The 25,405-nt window shown below is 39.4% G+C and overlaps 1 protein-coding gene across 1 annotated transcript in view; it reads left to right on the top strand.

Moving 5' to 3' along the window:
- The window catches only part of pcdh11 (protocadherin 11), a 261,233-nt gene that overhangs the window by 144,182 nt on the left and 91,646 nt on the right, over positions 1 to 25,405 (top strand). The window contains exon 5 of the mRNA XM_079839534.1: positions 19,067 to 19,268. Within this exon, the coding sequence (XP_079695660.1) occupies positions 19,067 to 19,268 (202 nt within the window). The remainder of the gene's footprint in view (positions 1 to 19,066; positions 19,269 to 25,405) is intronic.

Genomic DNA, 25,405 nt, shown 5'->3' with positions numbered 1-25,405 from the left:
GCATTGTTTCTGACCATGTCCATCCCTTTATGACCACCATGTACCCATCCTCTGATGGCTACTTCCAGCAGGATAATGCACCATATCACAAAGCTTGAATCATTTCAAATTGGTTTCTTGAACATGACAATGAGTTCACTGTACTAAAATGGCCCCCAGAGTCACCAGATCTCAACCCAATAGAGCATCTTTGGGATGTGGTGGAACGGGAGCTTCGTGCCCTGGATGTGCATCCCACAAATCTCCATCACCAACATTTCTAAAGAATGCTTTCAGCACCTTGTTGAATCAATGCCACGTAGAATTAAGGCAGTTCTGAAGGCGAAAGGGGGTCAAACACAGTATTAGTATGATGTTCCTAATAATCCTTTAGGTGAGTGTATATATATATATATATATATATATATATATATATATATACCATCGTCAGTCTAAAAATACAGAGATATGTTTTTTGGGTCCACACTGTGAAAGCATTAGTTATTAATCAGTTTATGGGGCTAACCTCCACCAAGTGAGGCTTTATTCTTAGCCTACTTTCCAAATTGAATGGAATCATCTATCTAAAAACAAGAATGTGCTTTATAAAGTCCATCCAGCACACGTTGCATTTTGTTCATCTAGACACCAGATCTGTCCGTCCCATGGACATGTTTTTATCTTGAAGCTCAACTCATATAATGATAGTTGGCTGGATGTGAAACTTTGTAGGAGCCGTTCTACTTATAACACTGCCAGAAGATATAATGTTGTGCTTGTTGAGATCTACATCTCATTTTAAATGGGTATACCAGAGGCCTCTGTGTAAATATTTCATTGCCTTGATGAATCTCAGTTGTTTTCCACGACAGAAGCAATTACGTCGGTGGCGTCTGAAGGGATGCTTTTCGCCGCCGTTGTCCCACGCTACATGGAGCGTCTCTGTAGCCACGTTGTCTGAAGCCTTGAAGACCTGACAGGCCACATCATTCAGCCCATCCCGAATACACGGCTAATGTGTCCGACCTCCGCTACAGATGCACGTGGGCTCTCTCCTCTGTGTGATTTGTTGATTTGTTGACACAAATACTTGGTTTCCGTTCACGAGCGGATCAAAAGACGCAACCGTCATCCTCACATCCCATGGTCCTCTGCGTCTCTTCATCACCGTTGCTACTTTGACATCACAATCCTGCTTTTCTTTTCAATATCAAATTGCTCATTTATTATCCTCGAAACAAAGAAAACACAATCTGTGATTAAAAATTAAACAACGTTATCTCTTCCTGAGCTATTACGGAGTCCCTCGGGAGAGAATGCTATTTTGCTGCCTTGCAGGCGTCTTTTGTTCTCGTTTTGGAGGCATGTCACTATTTATTGTTAATTTTTGATGCTTCATTTGATATGCAGTTCTCCCTGTGACATGCACGAAAGTCTTCATCTCTGTCAATGACTGCCTGTGAAGTCCTGATTTGAGGTTCACCTAGAGCAGAGAATGTACTCCACCGCAAGCTCTGTCAACCTGCTAATGCTGTAATCATAGCTGACTACAGACTCACTCTGCTCCACCACCCAAATCAATACGTAATCAGACACATCATGCAGAACCCATAGAAACAGTTTTGCAGAGGTAAATGTGTGTGATGTGGCTTATCAATACATACTGGTCTAATTTTGGAGTTGTGTCTCAACTCCATAAATGTAGTCCAAGGTGAAAGTCATTGTTGAGCTTTTCTGGGATGGTCTTTGTAGCCTCGTTTAGACGTGTCTGTCTACAGCACATGTTGCTTTGTTACTGGACAATAATTGGAGCAGAGGACAACTTTCCTCATTAACAGTCTTTGCCTAATCCCTTTAACCCCACTGCCAAAGTGTCTAAGCTACAGAGAAACTAACAAGAGCCTGGCGTAAACGCCTGTGCAATGTGATCTGCATTTACCTAGGGCAATGGCCTTGACCTTCTCTCTTAAGATGAACTGTTGCACATTGAAGTTGCACTTGTTAAAAAAAGAAGAAGAAAAAAAACCTGTGCCTGAAGTTTAAACATGTAGGCCTGCTTTCACAGGCAGGGCTTAGATTAAGTCAAGATTAGGCCTTAGTTCAATTACGACATTTAAGATTTTATAAACGTGCCTTATAAAAAAAAAATAATAATAATAAACATCCCTGGGGTGCTTCTTGAGACAAAACAGTGGCACTGGCATTTTAAGATACACTATATTGCCAAAAGTATTGGGACACCCCACCAAATCACTGAATTCTGGTGTTCAAATCACTTCCATGGCCACAGCTGTATAAAATCAAGCACCTAGGCATGCAGATGCTTCTACAAACATTTGTGAAAGAATGGGTCGCTCTCAGGAGCTCAGTGAATTCAAGTGTGGTTTACTCAATACTAAATATTCCACGGTCAACTGTTAGTGGTATTAAACAAAGTGGAAGTAATTGGGAACAACAGCACACAAAAGTGGCCACAAAGTGGTAGGCCACGTAAAATCACAGAGTGGGGTCAGCGAATGCTTAGGTGCACAGTGCGCTGAAGTCGCCTATCTGAAGAGTCAAGGTTTGGCGGTGTACTTGCCTGACTGCACTGTGCTATTAAGGTGTGGGGTTGTTTTTCAGGGATTGGACTTGGCCCCTCAGTTATAGTGAAATGTCACCAAGACATTTTGGACAATTTCTTGTTCCCAAATATGTGGGAACAGTTTGGGGATGGCCCCTTCCTGTTCCAACATAAAGACATGGATGAGTGAGTTTGGTGTGGAGGAACTTGACTGGCCTGCACGTTGTCCTGACCTCAACCCGATAGAATACCTTTGGGATGAATTAGAGCGGAGACTGTGAGCCTGAGCCAGGTCTTCTCGTCCAACATCAGTGCCTGACCTCACAAATGTGCTTCTAGAAGAATGGTCAAAGATTTTCCCAGAAGAGTTGAAGCTGTTATAGCTGCAAAGGGTGGGCCAACTCCATATTAAACCCTACAGATTAAGAATGGAATGTCATTAAAGTTCACGTGCATGTAAAGGCAGACGTCCAAAAACTATTGGCAATATAGTGTATGTCAGAGCAAGTTGCTTTAATTTAAAACAGCTCAAACATGTATTTTAGTCTGGAACTAGGCTTAAGCTTTGTCTGTGAAACCGGGTGTAGTGTCTAAACAGTATATACACTCGAACAGAATTGAATTTTGTTACTTATGATGAAATTGTTGCAACAACACATCAAAAAATGCCTTTGCTTTTGATGTAAACAAGTACTTGCATATTTCACAATATAATACATATTTCACAAAATTACTGGTTTTACTGTATTTTTGATCAAAAGAATCAGCCTTGCTGAGCATGAGAGACTTTCATAAACGTTAAAAATCATACCAACTCCCAACTTTTAAATGGTAGTGTACATCAAGATCCAATGTGCAACAGGCAATAAAAGATTTAGACACTCATATCATAAATAAAATGATTACACAGCTGTTTCAGATCAGGTTTCTAAGGAAATGGTGCAGTTAATGAGAGTCATGATCAAAAAGGGTTTTCTGGAAATAACGTATCCTGCATGAAGTTTAGATTCTTCAAAAGGTTCTTAAAGACCCATTGAAATGGCTTGATGAACAGTTTTTTCCACCCATGGTTAAAACAGGATGTTTTTTGCAGGAACTAATAAAGGGCTTTTTTGTTCATTCATTCATTCATTCATTCATTTGCTACATGCTAGTCGGTTTCAGGTGTTATTAATGGGAGGGACATAGTCATTATAGAGAGCATTTGATTGGACATTAGCACGGTGTAGTCCAGGATGAGTCATCACTATTTTCAGTATTTTTTTCCAAAAGAAAATGAGTGTGAATTTAAATACATATAGCTGAATTGTGTGAACATTTAAATTTAGAGTACACCATAATATATTTGGCATCAAAACTAATAGAGATGGACTGTAAACCACAGAACTCTGATTTTGATTTCATGGAGTCTTTAATGTTCAGTGCTTTTAAAAATCTTGCTCTTTTGAATAGATCACACTCATTTGTCACCTCCGGTTTGCTTAAAATTTCAGTATAGTTAGAGTGTAATGACTTCAGTGCCTTGGCCATCACATGCCTAATGAAGTGACAGTTGTTTTTCATCTGTTTTTGTGTAGTTTTTTTCACCAGCTCTTGTCAGAACCTACAACAGATTTAACAAGCAATTTTCTGATTCTGCTCCATCAAAAGCCATTTATACTGAGCAAATGTCACTTGCAAATGCCTGGTGAATCCGTGTTCTTTATGCATAGATGGGGCTTTCGGCTGAGTTGGAGATTGTCTTTTTTGTGTCTGAAGTGCGTACCCCAGCATGGATGATCTTTTCATTATCATGAAGTGCTAACCCAGGGTCAGCATGCACAAAGTTATGATTAGAGCGATCTGTAATCTTCGGCATTTAGTTAATTATGTTGCTCTCGAGGCAACCATCCATGTCAACTTCAAATCCCTTGAAAACTGTTGCCATGTATTTTTTTAATCGTTTGAGGTGTAGTCATAACCTGCTGTCCCTGTGAGCGGCGGTACCATGAAAGCAATGTTCTGAAAACTAATCTCCGTTGTTCTAAATTCAATGTCATTACTCACATACTTCACAGAGCCCGTTGGCAACAAAATGTGAAACAAGACAAAGTGTTTTCACCTTCAGCTGATGAGAACATACAAGTCTGTCACTGACCTTTGCACTCGCTAGTCATTTGTCTCAGTAGCTGATATCTACTTTTTTTTTTAAGAACGTACCCCGTTTATTCATCTGGCAAAACATGTGGTTTTGTTTAGAACTCATTTAATGATTAATTTGGTTAGTTTTGTGGTTTTCTAGAACTTGGGTCAAAGGAAAGGGTTAAAACAACATCTCTGTCTCAAAATCAAGCATATCAGTGTATTCAGGTCTTAAATGTTCAGTTGATTTTCAGGGAGTGAGTGGAAATTAGGGATGTGCACCATTTAAACTAATTAATGTTTAAAAGGAAATGTTGTAACCGACAAGTCGACTAGTCTATGAAGACAGTCAAAACATGTTCTGTATTACCGATACATTTAAAATAGTCTACTTAATTTATTAATCAAACATTTCAAAATCCTAATTCCACTGAAAAATAGGTCATATACATGTGCTGTGCACTATGATAATTAAACTTATGCATGTTATGTGTTAAACTTAATCAGCGTTAGCCAATATAGACATTTATTAAAGTCAACTGAATTAATAGGCAGTGCAAACTAAATATTATAAACAGAATTTGTCAAATAAAAGTTGGTTAACATAAATCAGCACGTATTGTGTTTTTGTTACCTTGCCACCACTTCTCATGTCAGAACACATGATGGGTGGCAAAATTTTGAGAATGAGCAAGAGGGGGATTCGAAGAAAGACAGTAGAAAAAAAGATGGCTGAAAGTCATTACAAAAGAGAAAAGGACAGTAACACTGTAAAAAGAAGGATTAGGATCAGGCAAGTATGGAAGCTTGTTTCCGCCACAGTATAAAACATTTTAAAGGATAATTGCAACTTTTTATCTTACAATTGCGAGTTTACATCTCGCATTTCTGACATTTGTTCCTAGAATTGCGAGATGTAAACTCGCAATTGAGAGGGAAAAAAATGTCAGAATTGTGAGATAAAAAGTCGCAGTTGCCTTTTTTATTATTTATTATGTGACGGAAACAAGCTAGGCAAGAGCTTTAGGACCTGTGTTAATATTAGAAAAGCTTTCCAGCACTGTAAACGGGAAGGCCTGAAAACCGATGCTGAGGTTGCGTGGTTTCTGCTCCATAACATTGGTTCTTGAGCATCAAATCATCCTATTAGAAAGATTTCTGAAGGATCATATGACACTAAGACTGGAGTAATGATCACAGTGATTTTAAATTCTAAAAAGTTATTTAAAATATTTAAAATATGTATAAAAGTAGTTGTTTTGAATTGTAATAATAAATACAGCCTTGGTGAGCATAAGAGACTTATAAAAAAAAAAAAAAAAAATTATATATATATATATATATATATATATATATATATATATATATATATATATATATATATATATATATATATATATATATATATATATATATATATATCTATATATATATATATATATATATATATATATATATATCTATCTATCTATCCATCCATCCATCCATCCATCCATCTTCTTCCGCTTATCCGGGCCCGGGTCGCGGGGGCAGCAGTCTAAGCAGAGATGCCCAGACTTCCCTCTCCCTAGACACTTCCTCTAGCTCTTCCGGGGGGACACCGAGGCGTTCCAAGGCCAGCCGGGAGACAGTCCCTCCAGCGTGTCCTTGGTCTTCCCCGGGGCCTCCTCCCGGTTGGACATGCCCGAAACACCTTCCCAGGAAGGCGTTCAGGAGGCATCCGGAACAGATGCCCGAGCCACCTCAGCTGTCCCCTCTCGATGTGGAGGAGCAGCGGCTCTACTCCGAGTTCCTCCCGAGTGACTGAGCTTCTCACCCTATCTCTAAGGGAGCGCCCAGCCACCCTGCGGAGAAAGCTCATTTCGACCGCCTGTATCCGGGATCTTGTCCTTTCGGTCATGACCCAAAGCTCATGACCATAGGTGAGAGTTGGAACGTAGATTGACCGGTAAATCGAGAGCTTCGCCTTACAGCCTCTGCTTCCTCAATGGAAGACGTGACGGCGGGATTGAGGAGATCCTCGAAGTATTCCTTCCACCGTCCGACAACATCCCCAGTCGAGGTCAACAGCCGCCCATCGCCACTGTAAACAGCGTTGGTAGGGCACTGCTTCCCCCTCCTGAGGCGCCGGACGGTTTGCCAGAATCTCTTCGAGGCCAGCCGATAGTCCTTTTCCATGGCCTCACCGAACTCCTCCCAGGCCCGAGTTTTTGCCTCCACAACCACCCGGGCTGCAGTCCGTTTAGCCTGCCGGTACCTGTCAGCTGCCTCAGGAGTCCCACAAGCCAGCCAGGCCCGATAGGACTCCTTCTTCAGCTTGACGGCATCCCTTACTTCCGGTGTCCACCACCGGGTTCGGGGATTGCCGCCTCAACAGGCACCGGAGACCTTGCGTCCACAGCTCCGAGCAGCCGCTTTGACAATGGAGGTGGAGAACATGGTCCACTCGGACTCAATATCTCCAGCCTCCCTCGGGATCCGGTCGAAGTTCTGCCGGAGGCAGGAGTTGAAGATCTCTCTGACAGGAGACTCGGCCAAACGTTCCCAGCAGATCCTTACAGTACGTTTGGGTCTACCGAGTCTATCCAGCTTCCTCCCCCGCCATCGGATCCAACTCACCACCAGGTGGTGATCAGTTGACAGCTCCGCCCCTCTCTTCACCCGAGTGTCCAAGACATACGGCCGCAGGTCAGATGAAACGACCACAAAGTCGATCATTGACCTACGACCTAGGGTGTCCTGGTGCCATGTGCACTGATGGACACCCTTATGCTTGAACATGGTGTTCGTTATGGACAAACTGTAACTAGCACAGAAGTCCAATAACTGAACACCACTCGGGTTCAGATCAGGGGGGCCGTTCCTCCCAATCACGCCCCTCCAGGTTTCACTGTCATTGCCCACGTGGGCGTTGAAGTCCCCCATTAGAACGACGGAGTCCCCAGTCGGAGCACTCTCCAGCACCCCTCCCAGGGACACCAAGAAGGCCGGGTACTCTGCACTGCTGTTTGGCCCGTAGGCACACACAACAGTGAGAGACCTATCCCCGAGCCGAAGCCGCAGGGAAACGACCCTCTCGTTCACCGAGGTAAACTCCAAAACATGGCGGCAGAGCTGGGGGGCTATAAGCAAACCCACACCAGCCCGCCGCCTCTCACCATGGGCAACTCCAGAGTGGTGAAGAGTCCATCCCCTCTCGAGGAGTGTGGTTCCAGAGCCCAAGCTGTGCGTGGAGGTGATTCCGACTATCTCTAGTCGGAATCTCTCAACCTCACGCACAATCTCAGGCTCTTTCCCCGCCAGCGAGGTGACATTCCATGTCCCAAGAGCCAGTTTCCGTGTCCAGGGATCGGGTCGTCTAGGCCCCCGTCTTCGACTGTTGCCCGATTCGCCTTTGGGCTGAGCCCGGCCGGACCCCGTGGGGGAAGGCCCGGCCACCAGGCGCTCGCATACGAGCCCCAACCCCAGGTCTGGCTCCAGGGTGGGGCCCCGGCTGCGCCGTACCGGGCGACGTCACGGTCCTTGTTTTTGTTTTCTTCATAAGGGGTTTTTGAACTGCTCTTAGTCTGACCCATCACCTAGGACCTGTTTGCCTCATTTGAAGTATAGCTTCATTTTAAAAACATTTAGAGAACACATTTGATACGTTTGAAATGTAGGCGGTCATATATATAACATATATACTGTATACTGTATATATATATATGACCCCCTAAATTTCAAACATTTAAAAATGTGTTCTCTAAATGTTTTTAAAATGAAGCTATACTCTGAATACTCATCATGGGAAGAGGGGGCTGATAACATGTTCCCATGAATAGGCTAACAAGTATATGAGCACTCACATGGAGTGACCTAAAGAGCTGCTGGAGTCTCTTTCTGTCATCATGGCTCTGCAGATCCAGGCAGGGGTGATCTCCAACAGCGGAGTACCGTGAAATAGCATTATGGATAATTTTCTCGTTTGCTGCTGCTCATGAACCAGTAAGGCACCAATAGACATCTCTCCAGATCTTCATTTTTCACTAGGGATGTGCGAGACTAGTCGACTAAATGAAACTGCTGCTACAACTCGACTGGTCTTTCTTTGTCGTTTTTTGCACATTTATGTTTTGCTTTATATTTTTTACATTCTACATGTAAAAGCTACATTCAAATTGCAGTCATGTTAATGTAACATTTTTAAGTAATACATTATTTTGAACAGTGTACATCTGGGTAGGAAACCATTTTTTTTCAGGATTCTTTGATGAGTAGGGTTTGCCTTTATTTAAAATATATATATATTTTTAAACATTGTAAAAATCTTGGGTCAAAGATGTACTGTGATTTTTTTCTGACAATTGTGACCCTGGACCACAAAACCAGTCATAAGAGTCTTTTTTTAATTTTTTTAATTTTTTATTGACATTTATATAAAATCTGAAAGCTGAAAAAAAATGAACTCGTTAGGATAGGAAAATATTTGGCCGAGATACAACTATTTGAAAATCCGAATCTGAAGGTGCAAAAAATCTCAATATTGAGAAATTGCCTTTAAAGTTGTCCAAATGAAGTCCTTAGCAATGAATATATTACTAATAATAATAATACATTTTTGATAGGAAATTTACAAAATATCTTCATGGAACATGATCTTTATTTAATATCCTAATGATTTTTGGCATAAAGGAAAAATATATATTTTTGACCCATACAATGTATTGTTGGCTATTGCCACAAATAAATATATATATATATATATAAAAAAATAAAAAATAAATATATATATATATATATAGTATATACTGTATATAGTTTTTTTTTTTTTTTTTTTATATATTTGCTTTATAGCGTTATTCTTCAAAATACGATATACATACACAGGGCTATAAAGAGAGGGCTATATTCTGTTCCTGCCAGAAATCACAGCACGTGAGATCCAGTTTGTTAAACAATGCACAGGGAATTAGATTTTTCACTGCTTGTTTTTTATAGCTCCTATTAACTCTCTGTAAAGTTGTGCAGCGTTGGGTGCTAAATCCCCAAAAAACAACTGTTTGTCACTCAGAGTGTGGTTGGTGGCCCACAGATACCTCACTGAAAGAAACAGGGTTGTTTCTGAATAACACTGATGTTGTGACTGCTTGGAAGAAAATACATGGTGATGCACTGATCTGTGACTTCCCTCTGGAGCATAGTGGCTGATGTTCTTCTTCTCTCTTCTTCATGTTAATATAAGCGCCATCTAATTCTCTCACAGAGCAATCCAGCCCCATCTGCACATTGTCTGGGTCGCCATCGGCGAGGGGCTTTGGCAGGAGTTAGCTTGCTACAGAACTTGGCTTATTCCTCCACTTTTTTTATCTCTATGCACATACTTTTGATGGCGATGTTTTATCCTTTTGGACAGGCTTTGTTTGGTCTTGGTATCTCTTCTAGCAGCTTGTGTTTGTTTTATGGATTTCTGGCATGGGTCTTTAAACAAGTGATAATGTTTCACAATACATACACACCTTAACCCATGTGGAGAGGGGGAGATGACACACAGACGTTTTCATATATTAAAGTATAAATTCACAGATTTTCAACCCGCTTTGTATTGTTACAATTTGGGTAATATAATTGACCCATGCTGGCAAAAGGAGTCAGAATGCGCACAGGATTATTTCGAGCTACAGCCAAAAGAGACGCACAGAAACACCTCAAACAGCACACGATCCCGATATACACATACACAAAATTACAGTATTTCAAAATATCTGTCTTGGCGATTACTCATGCAAACATTATCTGTTTTGAACGTTTAGTTAACTGTTTGGGATGTGTTACATTAGTTTAAATCCGTGATGTACAGTAGATCTTAATATAATAGGCTGACTGTTTCATTAATGTTAATCAAACAATTGTGGTATCATGGGGGGAAAAAAATTATATATATTTTTCCTGTAGATATTTGGTGTTGACTTAAAGGGGTCATATAATGGTACATGCACTTTTACAAGTTGATTGTACGGAATGTGTGTTGGCAGTGCCTGGACACAACCATCCTATAATGATAAAACTCCATCCAGTGTTTTTTTTAATCTCCTTAAATGTTTCCCCCTGTCTCAAATCGAGCGGTCTGACCGTGTGACGTTACACGGTTGGACGCCCCTCCCACGATTGTTGATTGACAGCAGCGTTTCAACACAGACCCGCCCTGAACGAGCTGTCATCAGTCCGCCATTGTTGATACACTGGAGCAGAATGGCGTCTAAGCGATTGTGCTGTTCTGTTCTTGGGTGTAATAACGAACACATCAGTCATTTTGATGTTCCTAAATCCGAACTGCTGAGGACGCAGTGGCTGAGTTTTGTTTTCGAAGGGAATATTCCCCCCGATCAACGTCAATGCTTTCATGTTTGCGAATCATTTCTCAGCAGACTGCTTTATAAACGAGGGTCAGTATAAAGCAGGTTTTGCTAAGAAGCTGCTCCTGAAAAAAGGATCGCTACCAATTATTCGTGTTCCTGCTCCACCTCCAGAAGAAGTGAGTGTAACGTTTTATTAACCTTTATATTAATCTTTGCAAATCGTTTGCACACTTCACAATGAATACGGCTAAAGTTTACAGGGTAAGTTACATTACAGCATGCTTTCTATGTATGACTTTCTTAATATAATTCATAATCCCACGTTTATAATGAACAACGCGTTATGGTTATTACAAACTGTGTACGCTGGTGATAAAGTTAACGTGGTAACACTACAATCTGTCAATGAACTAACGTATACATCAGTAAACACATAGCATTCATATCTCACTACGCTACGCTACCCTACCAGTACAAAGATAGATCAAAGTGACATTACCTTAACCAACCATTCAGAAACGTTATAAACGTCAGAAACCTTAATTGTCGAACTTCGTTGGGGCCGTCATCTTGTTCCGGGTCCAACTTCGGTTCAAAATTATACGGTTGCACTAAGAGACTCCCGTTGCCATTCTTAATCCGAGATATACCCTCAACTGTTGTCAAGGCAACACTCCACGTGTGTTGTGTCGAACCTAACGCGCCACAGAACAGAGGGGCGGGGTGAGCAAAGCTCATTATCATTAAAGGGCACATGCACTGAAATGCCTTGCTGAAAACAGAGCTGTTTTTGACCAGGTAAAATGAGTTTTTTCTTACAATACTAATGAGCATTTTTAATGAAAGTATATTACAAACTTTTCATTTAGACACTAAATAATCATATTAACTTGATAAAAATGGCATTATATGACCCCTATAAGGTATGGTTGCTAGGTGATTTTGTTTTGGAACCTTCAGAAAACCTCTATCGACTTTAAACGTGCAGCTCAGTAATTTTTTTTGTCTGATTAAAACAAATCATACAGCATTTTGGAGATTTTTTTAATAGAGAATGTGAAAATAACTAACTCGTTTTTGAAAATTTGCTCATTGCGACGTATTTTGTCAGCACATTTCACATATGTAAATTAGCCATTTTTACGCGTTCTTTAGTAAAGACATTTTATTTTACTTTTCAGTGTATCCAAACATTCACATGCACATGTTACGTACAAATATCAAATCTGTATTGATCATATTCAGGAATGTGGTGTCTGAACAACAATTAGCATTTAAATGTTCTTGTCTCTTCTTCATTTGCTTCCTTTTCCATTTGCTTTTTGCAGTCCATTTAGACTTATAATAGAGATTGGAGCCTTGTGGCTGTAAATTCTCTTGAAATGTCCTTGACAGCTGTATTTAATCAATTATGACAGTAGATTTGGAATGAGCACGGCAATTAGAAGCATTAAAGTGATATTTGTGCACATTTCTGGACAGCTGACTGTTGTCATCTTTACAGCACTAAATTGCAATGAATTTCCCTTAAGGGGCATTATGATGATTCAAATCAGATCCTGATTAAATATTCGGTAAAATAGAGAGAGAGAGAGAGAGAGAGAGAGAGAGAGAGAGAGAGAGAGAGAGAGAGAGAGAGAGAGAGAGAGAGAGAGAGAGAGAGAGAAAAGGAAATAAGACTTTAAAATGGTTTTCAGCAGTTAATGATAGCTTATTCAAGATTCAAACCAGTTGTGTTTGATCTAATGAATCTAGCAAGCCTCTTTTGCCAAATGTAAGACATGTATGATACATGCTTTCTTTAGTCTGTCAGTGTTTGGTGATTATGTTATTTTACTTTCGAAAAGGAGCAAATAAACTGTTTTACATATGCAAATCAAGCTAACTAATGCACACTTTGTTTTAAGTAGGATTATGAAAAGTTCAGCTTTTGCCTTATTGTGACTGCGTGGCCTCTGAATTATAGATAGCATAATTCCCCAGAGACAATCTGTTGTTCTGTCAGCTCAGATCAGAGATGAACCACCTAACATCACACTCAGAGGTCAGAAGCTGCTTTCTGCTGCAGAGTAGTGAAAGCACACTGACTACCTCATAATTAAAGTGAGAAATTAACCTCAGAGAACCTCAGAGAATGAAACAATGGCTCATGACAATATAGCAGTGCTATATAACATTTCACAGCATATTATAGTCGTCACTACTCTCTGATGTCATTTACACAAAAAAAGAGAAAAAAATCAATGTTTTCAAGTGAATTATCAACTTGGACAGTAAAGTAATTTTGTTTTAGACAGTGTTACATTTGGGATGTTTGCAGTGTGACAACATATTCCATCAAAAAAAAAAATAATCAGCATTTTGCTTATTCTTTTTTAATTAATATCCATACAGTTTTTGAAAAATAAAGAAAAACCTACATGAAGGGCATGCACACATTCCATTATACCGGTAATTCATTTAAAGTGTCCCTAGTATGCTATTTTTGTTTTCTAATTTTGTTTTGGAGGTCACCTCCAATATGTTTATATGTATCCAAGGTCAAAAACAACACTTTAATTTTCTCATAATATACATTGCACATCACCTCATTTCTCAAAGAGTCTGAAAATGGTTTGTTCCTTTCTGTCTCTCCAAACCCCTCCTTTCCGAGAGCCTAATCTGCTGTGATTGGTCAGATGGCCTGGTCTGCTGTGATTGGTGAGCGGCTTACAGCATGTTCCTTCGGATGAGACGTTAAACCGAGGTCCTGACTCTTTGTGGTCATTAAACATTCCAGGATTTCTTTGGGAAAAAGAGTAGGGGTGTAACCCTGGCATACTGGTCAAATTTGCCCATTGTCCATTTTGCCCATTGGCCCATGGCCTCCTAATAATCCCCATATACTGATCGGCTTCGTCACTCTGTCTCCTCTCCACCAATCAGCTGGTGTGTGGTGGGCGTTCTGGCACAAAATGGCTGCCGTCGCATCATCCTGGTGGATGCTGCGCATTGGTGGTGTATTGAAGAGATTCCCCCCTTCTTTATGTATAGTGCTTTGAGTACCCAGCAAAGTGCTATATAAATGTAACGAATGATTGATACACAATGATAGGAACAGTAACAAAGGCGTCAGTTTTACCGTATCAATTCAAGCTTGAGTCCTCATCTTTTAGAAGTGCATGCAAAGTGGATTCTCCGTACTGAAAACAGCTTCTCAACATGTCAACAACACGAACCAATCTCCCCCAGGCCTCAGCTATACGACTACAGCAGCTATCACCCTGTAGCCCACGACTGGTTGACTACTGAAGCCAAGCAGGGTTGAACTTGGTTATGCTCAGTACACACGAAAAAGATAATCGGGACGATTTTGAGCCGATTTCTCCCCTTCCAACAATCCTAGGTAAAGTCCCGATTATCTTGATAGTTCTATAGATTATCTTATCAGATTTTCATGTGGTGTGAGGTGTGTTACGAGTGATTGAACCTGAACGGAAGAACGTCGGAGCCGTCCGATCTTGAATCGTAAATATTAAACATGTTGAATATTTACGATCAGAAATCCTGACGTGTGGGGGGGGGGCCCCAAGGACCTAAGTGCATATGCTCTGGAGATTACCACATGAAATGAAACAATGTAAAGTTAATTTCCACACTGTCTCCATTACTTAATCTAAACATTTTCATTTTACCCCCACACATTTTCTGTAAAAAGCATTCCCTAAACTATAAACATAATTTGTTCTTGTCGGTCATCATCCATGTTTGTTTTCTTTAAAGTCACGTTTGAAATGTTTTGATGCAAGAGATTTTGCGAGATTTCCCATGTTCACAGGCATTATTCATTATTTGTGAATGGAATCTGTTGTGGGGTGTGCCTTCCTGGTCACATCGCGGCACTCCACACACTAGAGGAACAAAATGGTTAAATCTATGATCTCTTATTGTCATGTTTATGGCCTCTCACATTTTGAAACTCTTATAAGAGTTTAAAAATCGTGCTGTGTGTACCCAGCATTAGTACCTAGATGGGAGACCTCCTGGGAAAACTAGGTTGCTGCTGGAAGAGGGGTTAGTGAGGCCAGCAGGGGGCGCTCTCCCTGTGGTCTGTGTTTCCTAACACCCCAGTGTAGTGATGGGGAAACTATACCGTAACAAGCACAGTCCTTCGGATGAGATGTTAAACCAAGGTCCTGACTCTCTGTGGTCATTAAAAATCCCAGGATGTTCTTGAAAAAAGGGTGGGGGTGTAACCCCGTCCTCTGTCCATCATCATGGCCTCCTAATCATCCCCAGACTGTATATTCTGATTGGCTTCATTACTCTGTCTCCTCTCCATCAATAAGCTGGTGTGTGGTGGGCATTATGGCGCACTATGGCTGCCGTCACATCATCCAGGTGGATGCTGCACATTGGTAGGGGTTGAGGAGATTCCATATGTAAAGCACTTTGAGTGCAGAGAAAGTGTTATATAAATATAACAAATTATAACAAATTATTACAGTGTTTGAGGGCAGGTCAAAGTAGACAATGTTTGTGGGCAGCCAATGAAGACCATAGGCTGGAATAATGCAAATGTGTTACAAACCCACTTTGGTGAGACTGGAATTACTGACGACTCGTTTAATTCTTTAAATTTTAATTTATAATCTTGGTGTTGATTTAAAAAAAAGTAAGCATCAACAAACCACGCCCAACATCCGAGGAATGGTTATTTCCTTATTTAACTTCCATACTCTATGTGACTTCTTTCTGTTGATTTCTCAGTTTTGAATATGCCTCTGAGGTGGCAGTAACACAGACTATAATGAACCTTCACAGCTTTTCACTCTGGATGCCAACTGTAGGATTTAGTTTTGTCAATCTACCAATAGTCCTAAATGAAATGGTAAGCAGTTTGGAGATGTGTATTTTGTTTTTGGAAACACATGCTTTTTATTTGCGCCAAGAATGATTTTTTTTGTGTGTTTTTTTTTTTTTTTGTTACAGCTATTCCTTTTCTCTGCATTTTTGAATTACAAAAAGGGCTTTATTTGTGTATCATAGTGACAGAAGAAAAGCGTTTGAAAAAGGCTGGTTTAAATTCCCTAGAGCTCTTGAGCATGTGTTAATGATTTAACATTTGATTCTTGATTTCTTTGAACAATGCTTCAAGAATATAATACAATATGTTCTGCGTGTGTATTTTTGTTTTTAATTCCAAATGTATTTTCTTGAATTCACGTTTGGGGTTTTAATAGAAACCATAGGGAGCAAGTTAACTTATAGTGCATATATACTGTATATCTTATATTATTTCCAGTCAAGTATGAATACTCATATAAATGAAATGCTCAAAATAGCCAAATAAAACAAACACAATCACATCAGTATCTCAGTATCATAGCTTTTATTCATTGCAGTCAATTTGCCTTTGTGAATTCAATTGCTTTGCCTTTCATTTTGGAAATGATAATGTCACTGGCTATCCAAGGCATAAATATGAAAAAGCAAATAAATTGATATTGGCATATTACAGTCTAATGTGATATTAGATGAAGAAGAAGATAAAGGTGCCCTGTTTTATAAGGACTCCTGTAAAGGCTGTGCTTACCCTAGGCCATCTTCTTGCCGCCAGCAAATTAAGAGACTGCAAAAAGGTCACCTTACATACCAATATCAGCCCCAAAGAGACAGAGGTTCTCCTCCTTTGAACAAGAAAATCTACATACTGTCCCCAGATCTGCCTGGTTAAAGCTACTTGATCCACATCTTCCTCCGCCGTCTAAATTGGGCCAGTGGGTCGAAAGCAGTGGAGCCTTGTGAAAAAGAATCACTAGTTTGCATGACTGTGGGCAGTCTCTATCAATCAGAAACACAATGCTTCGAGGGAGAAACCTAGGCTCGGATATTCAGACACATTCTCCTGGCAGAGCAGCTGAGTATAACCGCTGTCTCGAGTAGTGATGGGAACAGTTTTATTAAAATGGATCAAATGATACTTTGCCATTCTTGCTGACAGCCATCTCATTACTTAGATTTTGTTATTTTGTTTATTCCTCCGAATGATACTTGGTGAAATAATAAGTTTGGCATTAGCACACTACACTCTAAAAATGTGTTTTTCAGGTAATCGAAAAAATGTGCTTCATGTAATAAAAAAAAATGTATGTGTATGTGTGTATGTATGAATGTGTTTGTATGTATGTATGTATGTATGTATGTATGTATGTATGTATGTATGTATGCATGTATGTATGTATGCAGGCAGGGCTTGACCCGGCATTTTTGAGTTTATTTCAGCTGTGGCTTACACAGTCACTCCCACTAGCCACTTTGGCGGGTTGAATTTTATTGTAGTCTTCTCAAAAGGCATCTGTTATAATCACGTTGCGCATTATAACCAATCACGTTCGCGATTCTGTTGAGTTTATGAATGCAATGTCTAATAATTCAGATTAACCAGAGTTTTGTTCGGAGCACGCTCTCACTCACTGAAATTTGCACTTTCATCATAAACAACAAAGCAGAGATGTACGTGCGATGTACACATAGGCGTATTTTGCGGGTGGGACATGTCCCCACCAATTTTTGCCTGGGTCCATATTGGCCCCACCACTTTTTGAAACATCTCGCGGCACGGATGAACCTACCTAATACAAACAAAACATCTCCAGTTAACTAGCAGAGCATCATTCTGTTTGTCTGTTAAATAAGAGGCGATCTGGCATTCGTTAAAACGTGATTTTCTAAGCTTTTTGCTCAAAATGTTGCTTTTTTTAATGAAATTCATGAAGCTAGAGTAAAACAGATTTTTTTGTTTTGTTTTTTTTAAAGTAGAGGATCATTCTTTTGCATGTTCAGATATTCATACAACAAAATATTCTGGTAGCCATTAAACCTTTGTGAAATTGACCAAAATGCTGTTGCCGGCAACTAAAAGAGTTAAACATGAGTTCTATATTGATAAATTAAACCCAATATACTATTTAAATCAATTTCTGGATATCTTAATATGTTTTTTTCTGCAATTGTTATTGTGCATATTTTACATCTGATATAGCATTGTATTAGCATTGTATACACACCTGTCCAATCCACTAAAACAAAGTTGCGCCTCTGGATGTACGTAAGAGATTATACAGTGATGTTTCTGTTTTCGTTCTATTTCAGCAGCGAAAATAGTTTCAAACAAAGATCACAGCAGAACCATATCGCATCTGATGTGACTGTTTGGCTTGACGTTGGACGTTCCATATTTGTGAATTTAGGGACCTAAAGTTATATACGACATTGGTAGGCCTACATGTTTCTAACTTCAACAGAAGAGAATGACTAACATGAAATCAACTGCAAAGTATTCATCTGGGTGTCAGGTATGATGCACACCTTTTAGATGTTTGATCAAATAAACAAAATATGCAAGATTTAGACATGTCATAGGCTGACAGAACACTGATGAGAATGAAAATAAATTATACAGTATTTACACCAAAAAAATCATATTTTTTTCAGAAAAGCATCTGTTAGTGTTTCTCTCTAGATTAAGGAGCTTAACACCCAACCTTATCAGAGCTAAATAGGCCTATTTGATGACCTGTGTTTTACATTTCATGTAGACTTGATTTTGGTGTGTACAGTGGTCATTTACATATAGCCAACAACAAATTTCCCAACAACAACATTTTGGCCAGTGAAAATGCTGAATGGCTACTAGTAACTTCTCAAAAAAAATATCCAAAACAAGAGGTTGCTTTTCCAACTAGCTGAAATAAAATACGTTTATTTTTTTCTATTTTATTCTAATTCAGTTAATGTTTATTTTATATTTCATGTAACACTTAAAAAAAAAAATCATTTTAGTTTTAGTTTCAGTTACAATAATAACCCTGCTTTAATTAACAGTGACATGTTTTCAGTTTTTACAATGATTATGACGTCTTTTAAGACATGTTTTACATTTAATAACACTTGCAGCTGCAGCTCCAGAGCTGCGATCCTGATGCACATATGAATATTCAAAATGAAGTCTCCTGTTTCTTCCTGAAAGCCCAAAGCCATTGCTTGCTCAGCTTCAATGCTTTGTGTTTGTGTGTGTGTATTTTAGCAGACACAACGCCGCGTGACCTTTCACCTCCCGGACGGCTCTCAGGAGAGTTGCAGTGACAGCGGGCTTGGAGAGCAGGAGCCCAGCAGCGGTGCCAGCACCACCCAGCCTCTGCCCTTGGGATTCCCTCAGGAAGAGTACTATGAACAGACCTCACCGAACAGCCGCACCGAGGGTGACGGCAACTCCGACCCCGAGTCCAGTAAGTACTGACCGCTGTCCTTTACCAGCACATTTTCAGCAGCTGAGCAGGCAAAAGGCAGAGGAGGTCACACCTGTGAGTGCCTTCAAGGATGATGAACTGCTAAGCAATGTTTTTACATTACGTCTACACAGTTTTTTAATTCTGTGAACACATTCCGATGGGTATCACATATTTTTCAGGCCTGTACACAAGTTTAAAGGTTTGAGGTCGGTAAGATGTTTTTATGTTTTTGAAAGAAGTCTCTTATGCTCACCAAGGCTTAATTTATTCCTGTGATGGCAAAGCTGTACTCCAGTCTTCAGTGTCACTTGATAAAGTTTAAAGACGTAATATTTTTGTGGAAACTGCTCCTGTTTTTCATTTGATGAATAGAAAGTCCAAATGCCTAGCGTTCATTTGAAATCTTTTGTAATGTTATATATTGCTTTACTCTCATTTTTGATCAGTTTAATGTCTCCTTGATGAATATAAGTATTGATAAAAAGAGAAAAAAAAAACATACTGACCTCAAACTTTTGAACTAGTGTGTATTTTCGAATGTATTTAACATAAAAGAAAAGATCTGTAATATATATATCCATATATCTGACTGTTTTATCTCTTTTCTTTCTTTTTTATCAAAAACAAGAAAAAATAACAGTCGCTATGAACCTGAACTCTCCATTATGTTCTTATCTTGCGAATGAATCAGTACACATTTTGAGTTCCATACTTCAAATCAATGGACATCTATTCTCGTTCAAATCTGTCCATTCATTTGTATCTCATCCAATAAATCTCTATTTTCCCCCTACATATATTTGTCCTTCTCCAGGTATTGGTTTTCTGCACAGGTGCAAGAACAGAAATGCGCACAGTTTATAGGGCACGTTCCTGCTAAGTGAACATTATGCTGCCCTCTGCAGTAGTGCTTTGCGGAGCAAATAATGCTTGTTTAGGGAGGGTGTTTATTTGCTCAAGTTGTTATTGTTTAATGAGGCGCAAAAGAGCTGGTTAGTATTTACCGCTGGGCTACTCTGTCTATATTGCACGGCCATTAGTATGACCGACTGGTCTTTGCGAACGTAAGCTTGGTAGATCTTCTTCATCATGCAGCATATAAAGCGGTCTTTGTGTTTGATTCTCGCCGTAACCCTGGGATGTAAAGCCCTTGTATCTTGAATACCGTAGGACGGTCCAGTGCGTCTGGTGGATCCTGTGATTCCAGGGTTCATTTCAGCATCATCCTCAGGAAACTGTGGAGGGACTGTGATCAACACAAATCTCTTCATCTCTCTCTGGCTTACACATCAATAATATTGGTGGTTTGCCATAACGTTATTCATGTTGTTTGATGCAACACAATAAATGAGAATATAGCATCTCTGACTGAAGCACAAATCGTCCCCTTGGAATTATAAGGTTCTATCTGACATTTTTGTCAAAATTGAGTTATTCACATATTCTTATTCTGTGACAACTTCTTTACATTATGTGATGTTGTTTTTTAAGTTTTTAAGCTTTTTGGAACTTTTTATTTAGAAAATAAAAAGGTTCTTTCTACACAGTCAAATGGAATGCAAAAAACTTTAAAGCTCAATATCTCCAAACCAGTCGGAATGCAGATAGAACCTTATAATTCCAAGGTAGCGAAATGTCTTTACATTCTGCACTGCAGCAGAGCTGTGACACTCGCAGTGTTGTATAAGAATGAATGCGTTTCTTCAGCTCTGCTCCTGCCAGGCTATTTACATACACATGATGGCCAGTCTTTGCTCTTAGATTAGCTGTTGTTGAACCGACCTGCTGTCTATGATAATGCAACATGTTCTCTGAAACCGAGCTGTACCCATGCTTTTAACCCACTAAGTGGCAAGACCATCAAGAGAAATCCGAAAATTCCTTTATTGCTATTTTCCAACTTCTTAAGACCCAAATACAATTTCATGATTTTTTTGAAAAACATCACTTTTATTTTTTACTTGTATTATGCCTTCTTTCTTCCGATTGATAGTTCAGCCATGTTTTCATGTTAAAGTAAATGTCAAATATGAAACGACAGGCTTTTGGGGAACATTTATTTGTCCATCTCTCAGTTATCATTGATTTGCAATGAATTGTATATATGAGCCATTAAAACCTGATAAAAATATGATACTCAACAAAAAAAAAAACATTCATATACTGTATATATACAGAATATAACATATTGCATATGTTTTTTGTTGAGTATCATATTACACACAAACACACACATACACCGATCAGACAACATTATGAGCACCTTTTGCTGCCAAAACAGCCCTGACCCATCGAGGCATGGACTCCACTAGACCCCTGAAGGTGTGCTGTGCTGTATCTGGCACCAATATGTTAGCAGCATATCCTTTAAGTCCTGTAAGTTGGGAGGTGGGGCCTCCATGGATCGGACTTGTTTGTTCAGCACATCCCACAGATGCTCGACTGGATTGAGATCTGGGGAATTTGGAGGCAAAACATTCCTGAACTATTTTTTCTTTGTGGCGGGGCACATTATCCTGTTGAAAGAGGCCACAGCCACAAGGGAATACCGTTTCCATGAAAGGGTGTACATGGTCTGCAACAATGCTTAGGCAGGTGGTACGTGTCAAAGTAACATCCACATGGATGGCAGGACCCAAGGTTTCCCAGCAGAACATTGGCCAAAGCATCACACTGCCTCCGCCAGCTTGCCTTCGTCCCATAGTGCATCCTGGTGCCATGTGTTCCTGAGGTAAGCAACGCACACGCACCCGGCCATCCACGTGATGTAAAAGAAAATGTGATTCATCAGACCAGGCCACCTTCTTCCATTGCTCACTGTTGGCGCTTTGAGCGAGTTTGACAAGGGCCAAATTGGGATAGCTAGACGACTGGGTCAGAGCATCTCCAAAACTGGAGCTCTTGTGGGGTGTTCCCGGTCTGCAGTGGTCAGTATCTATCAAAAGTGGTCCAAAGAAAGGAAGGGTCAGTGGTGAACTGGCGACAGGGTCATGGGCGGCCAAGGCTCATTGATGCACGTGGGGAGCGAAGGCTGGCCCGTGTGGTCCAATCAAACAGAAGAGCAAAATTGCACAAGAAGTTAATGCTGGTTCTGATAGAATGGTGTCAGAATACACAGTGCATTGCAGTTTGTTGCATTGGGCTGCATTAGCCGCAGACCAGTCAGGGTACCCATGCTGACCCCTGTCCACCACCGAAAGCGCCAACAGTGGGCATGTGAGCATCAGAACTGGACCACAGAGCAATGGTAGAAGGTGGCCTGGTCTGATGAATCAGGATTTCTTTTACATCATGTGGATGGCCAGGTGCGTATGCATTACTTACCTGGGGAACACATGGCACCAGGATGCACTATGGGAAGAAGGCAAGCCGGCGGAGGCAGTGTGATGCTTTGGGCAATGTTCTGCTGGGAAACCTTGGGTCCTGCCATCCATGTGGATCTTACTTTGACACATACCACGTGTAGCCTATATATATATATATATATGAAGAGTTCAGATGCAAAAGCCTCTGAAAGCCACTTCGGACAAAAATGAGATAACGAAACTGAGTGAATGCTCTCTGCATATAGTATACGTTCATAAAATATTTTCACTTTAAACCCACTAAATCCCAGCCTCAGCCCATTCAGAAGTACCAGTACTTGGGTAGAAACCTATACATAGAAGCCTGACAAAAATGCTCATTTTAAAGAAAAACGTCAGATGAACTTAGAGCCTTTTGCATCTGAAGTCTTCATATATACAAATACACTGGACAAATAAATTGGACAAACAATGATAAGGTAGGAAACAATATATGTACAAATACACTGGACAAATAAATTGGACAAACACAGTAAATTAAGGGTTTAGGGTAATAAAATCAAAACACAATGAAGATTTATCTCCCTCCATGAAAAGCCATTTAACATTCATGCTTCAAAAATCTGATACATCCATATGAATCAATCAATTTAATCCAAGTCTTCTAAAAAAAGACACCATGCGTGTTTTAATTAGGATTTAGATTATTATTTTATTCGCATATCAACACTGATCAACGCCAATAAATAGAGCACATTAAATATTGTCAACAGGAGCTTATTCTTAAAGAAACATTGTTAGTTGATTTGTGATAACCAATGATGTTTGTTCTTGCATTTCAAGCATGTTTTATGTTCTCTTTGTGTGTGTGTTGATCAGAAATCGCTCAAGTTGCATAAGAGCCGATAGCCTCATGGGCAGCTCTCCGACATGTAGCACAACTGCGTCTCTGGCCAAAAAAATATAGCTTTAATTGGAAAAAAAAAAAACAGAAATGTCTCGGGTTTCATTAAAAATAACTAAAAATAAAATTTGTGTTTCGAAGGTGAGCAAAAGTCTTATGGGTGTGGAACAACACATGAGTGAGCAATTAATGACAGCAATTAAATTTTTGGGTGAAGTAACTCTAGGAGAGAGATATTATTAAAACATAGATTATCGCCTCATTTACCAAGCTGTGTGCACAATATAATGTGACATCAAAATGGCTTTTTGTCACACCACATCGCTACTTTTTGGAAGAGGTCATTTTTAGTTAATTTCCCCCTAACTTGGTATTTAGTAAAGGCAAAATAACTTCTTATCCCGTCTTAAGTAATACATTTTTGATGTTCAAAGTAGGCTGTTAAAACTAACGCGTTAATGCATACAATACATTTTTTGTTTAACACGCTAAAATGATTTAACGCTATTAACGCAGCATCACCACGCTGTCATTCATTCAAGTCACGTGTGTCTGTGAATCCTCTGTCTGTGTGACAAACACTCACACAAGACTCATGCGCACAATTGAACGGACAAAAACACACAGAATTACGCCAAAAGTGAGTGTTTTTCTTTTTGTCTTTTTTCACTTGGTGTAAATAGCGATAGATGCTATTTACACCAAGTGTAAATAGCAACTAGATTATATTTACACTCAGTGAAAATAGCATATTTTCCTAATGATAATTGCTATTCACACTAAGTGTGAATAAAGAACTGAAGTGCATAACACGGATCTGGATCTGACAAGCATTCCATGTCCTCACAACTCTTTGTGTTGTGTTCATTTAACACTTTTTAACTCATTTAAGACTGCTCTTAAAATTGTGCATACTCTTGATTTAACTCTTGTAGCTTTAATAAGGATTAATTTATATTTAATTTATAAAATATGCAGTGAAGACTGTGAAGTGTTTGATAACTTTATTCAATTTCTGTATATTACTTGTTAGATAAAATATTTAAAATAAGCTGTCTTTATGTTGTTTGTTGAGATTAAATGTGAAATGACTACAATATAAAAATGTATTAAACACTTTAATGCTATTAATTACAGAAAAATGTGCAATTAATTAGTTAATTATTTTAATCAGAAAGAGCACTAGTTCGAAGATGTTACAGTAATATTTAGGCTTGTATACAACAGTACACAAATGAAAAATGTCATATCTGTCCTTGTTTAGTTTTTTTTTTGGGGGGGGGTTTGTACTATTTATTTTGTACACTGAGAGATAACAACAGGCTGGATAATGGTCTGCTTCTGTGCATCATCCTGTAGAAAAGAACAAACTATAACACTAGCCGTGATTTGCATATGCTAAGTGATTGCTCTGTGGCTCATTAATATTCTGCAATGGATGCATCTCCAGCTTCATAAAATCAGCCTTGTAAATGGGAGCACGACGTTTGTGTCATTTGGGAACTGGGTTAATTGGCAAAGTGGACAATTTTTTTTTTTTTTTTCTGTAATATATTGCTTTTTTCCCTCTATCTAGAGGCTAAATTGCTCTCAGGTAATTCAGTTACAACAGACAGCAAATGATAGCAAGAAATACGAGAGGGAATTCTGAAGTCAATATTCTTATCGCACTGTTTCTTTTCACTTCAACTTCATCCATTCAAGCAAACCATTCTTTTTACACAAAATCTATCATTTATTCTATTGTCAAAGCACGAGCTGAAAAACCTGAAAGCTTCCAAACTGACAGCCTCATGAATAAACATGAGCAATCCAGCACTGCTTAAAATGAAAAATACATCATGCACTTTTATCCCAAGATTATTTGCTGTTGTGCAAAAGCCAGATTGATAAAAAGCATGTCATTTATTTATAATCAGCAGAAG

The sequence above is a fragment of the Gobio gobio genome (genome assembly GCF_949357685.1).
Source record: "Gobio gobio genome assembly, chromosome: 16".
Taxonomy (NCBI): domain Eukaryota; kingdom Metazoa; phylum Chordata; class Actinopteri; order Cypriniformes; family Gobionidae; genus Gobio; species Gobio gobio.
The sequence above is the reverse complement of the archived record's forward strand: the minus strand, read 5'-3'. Positions and strand labels throughout refer to the sequence as shown.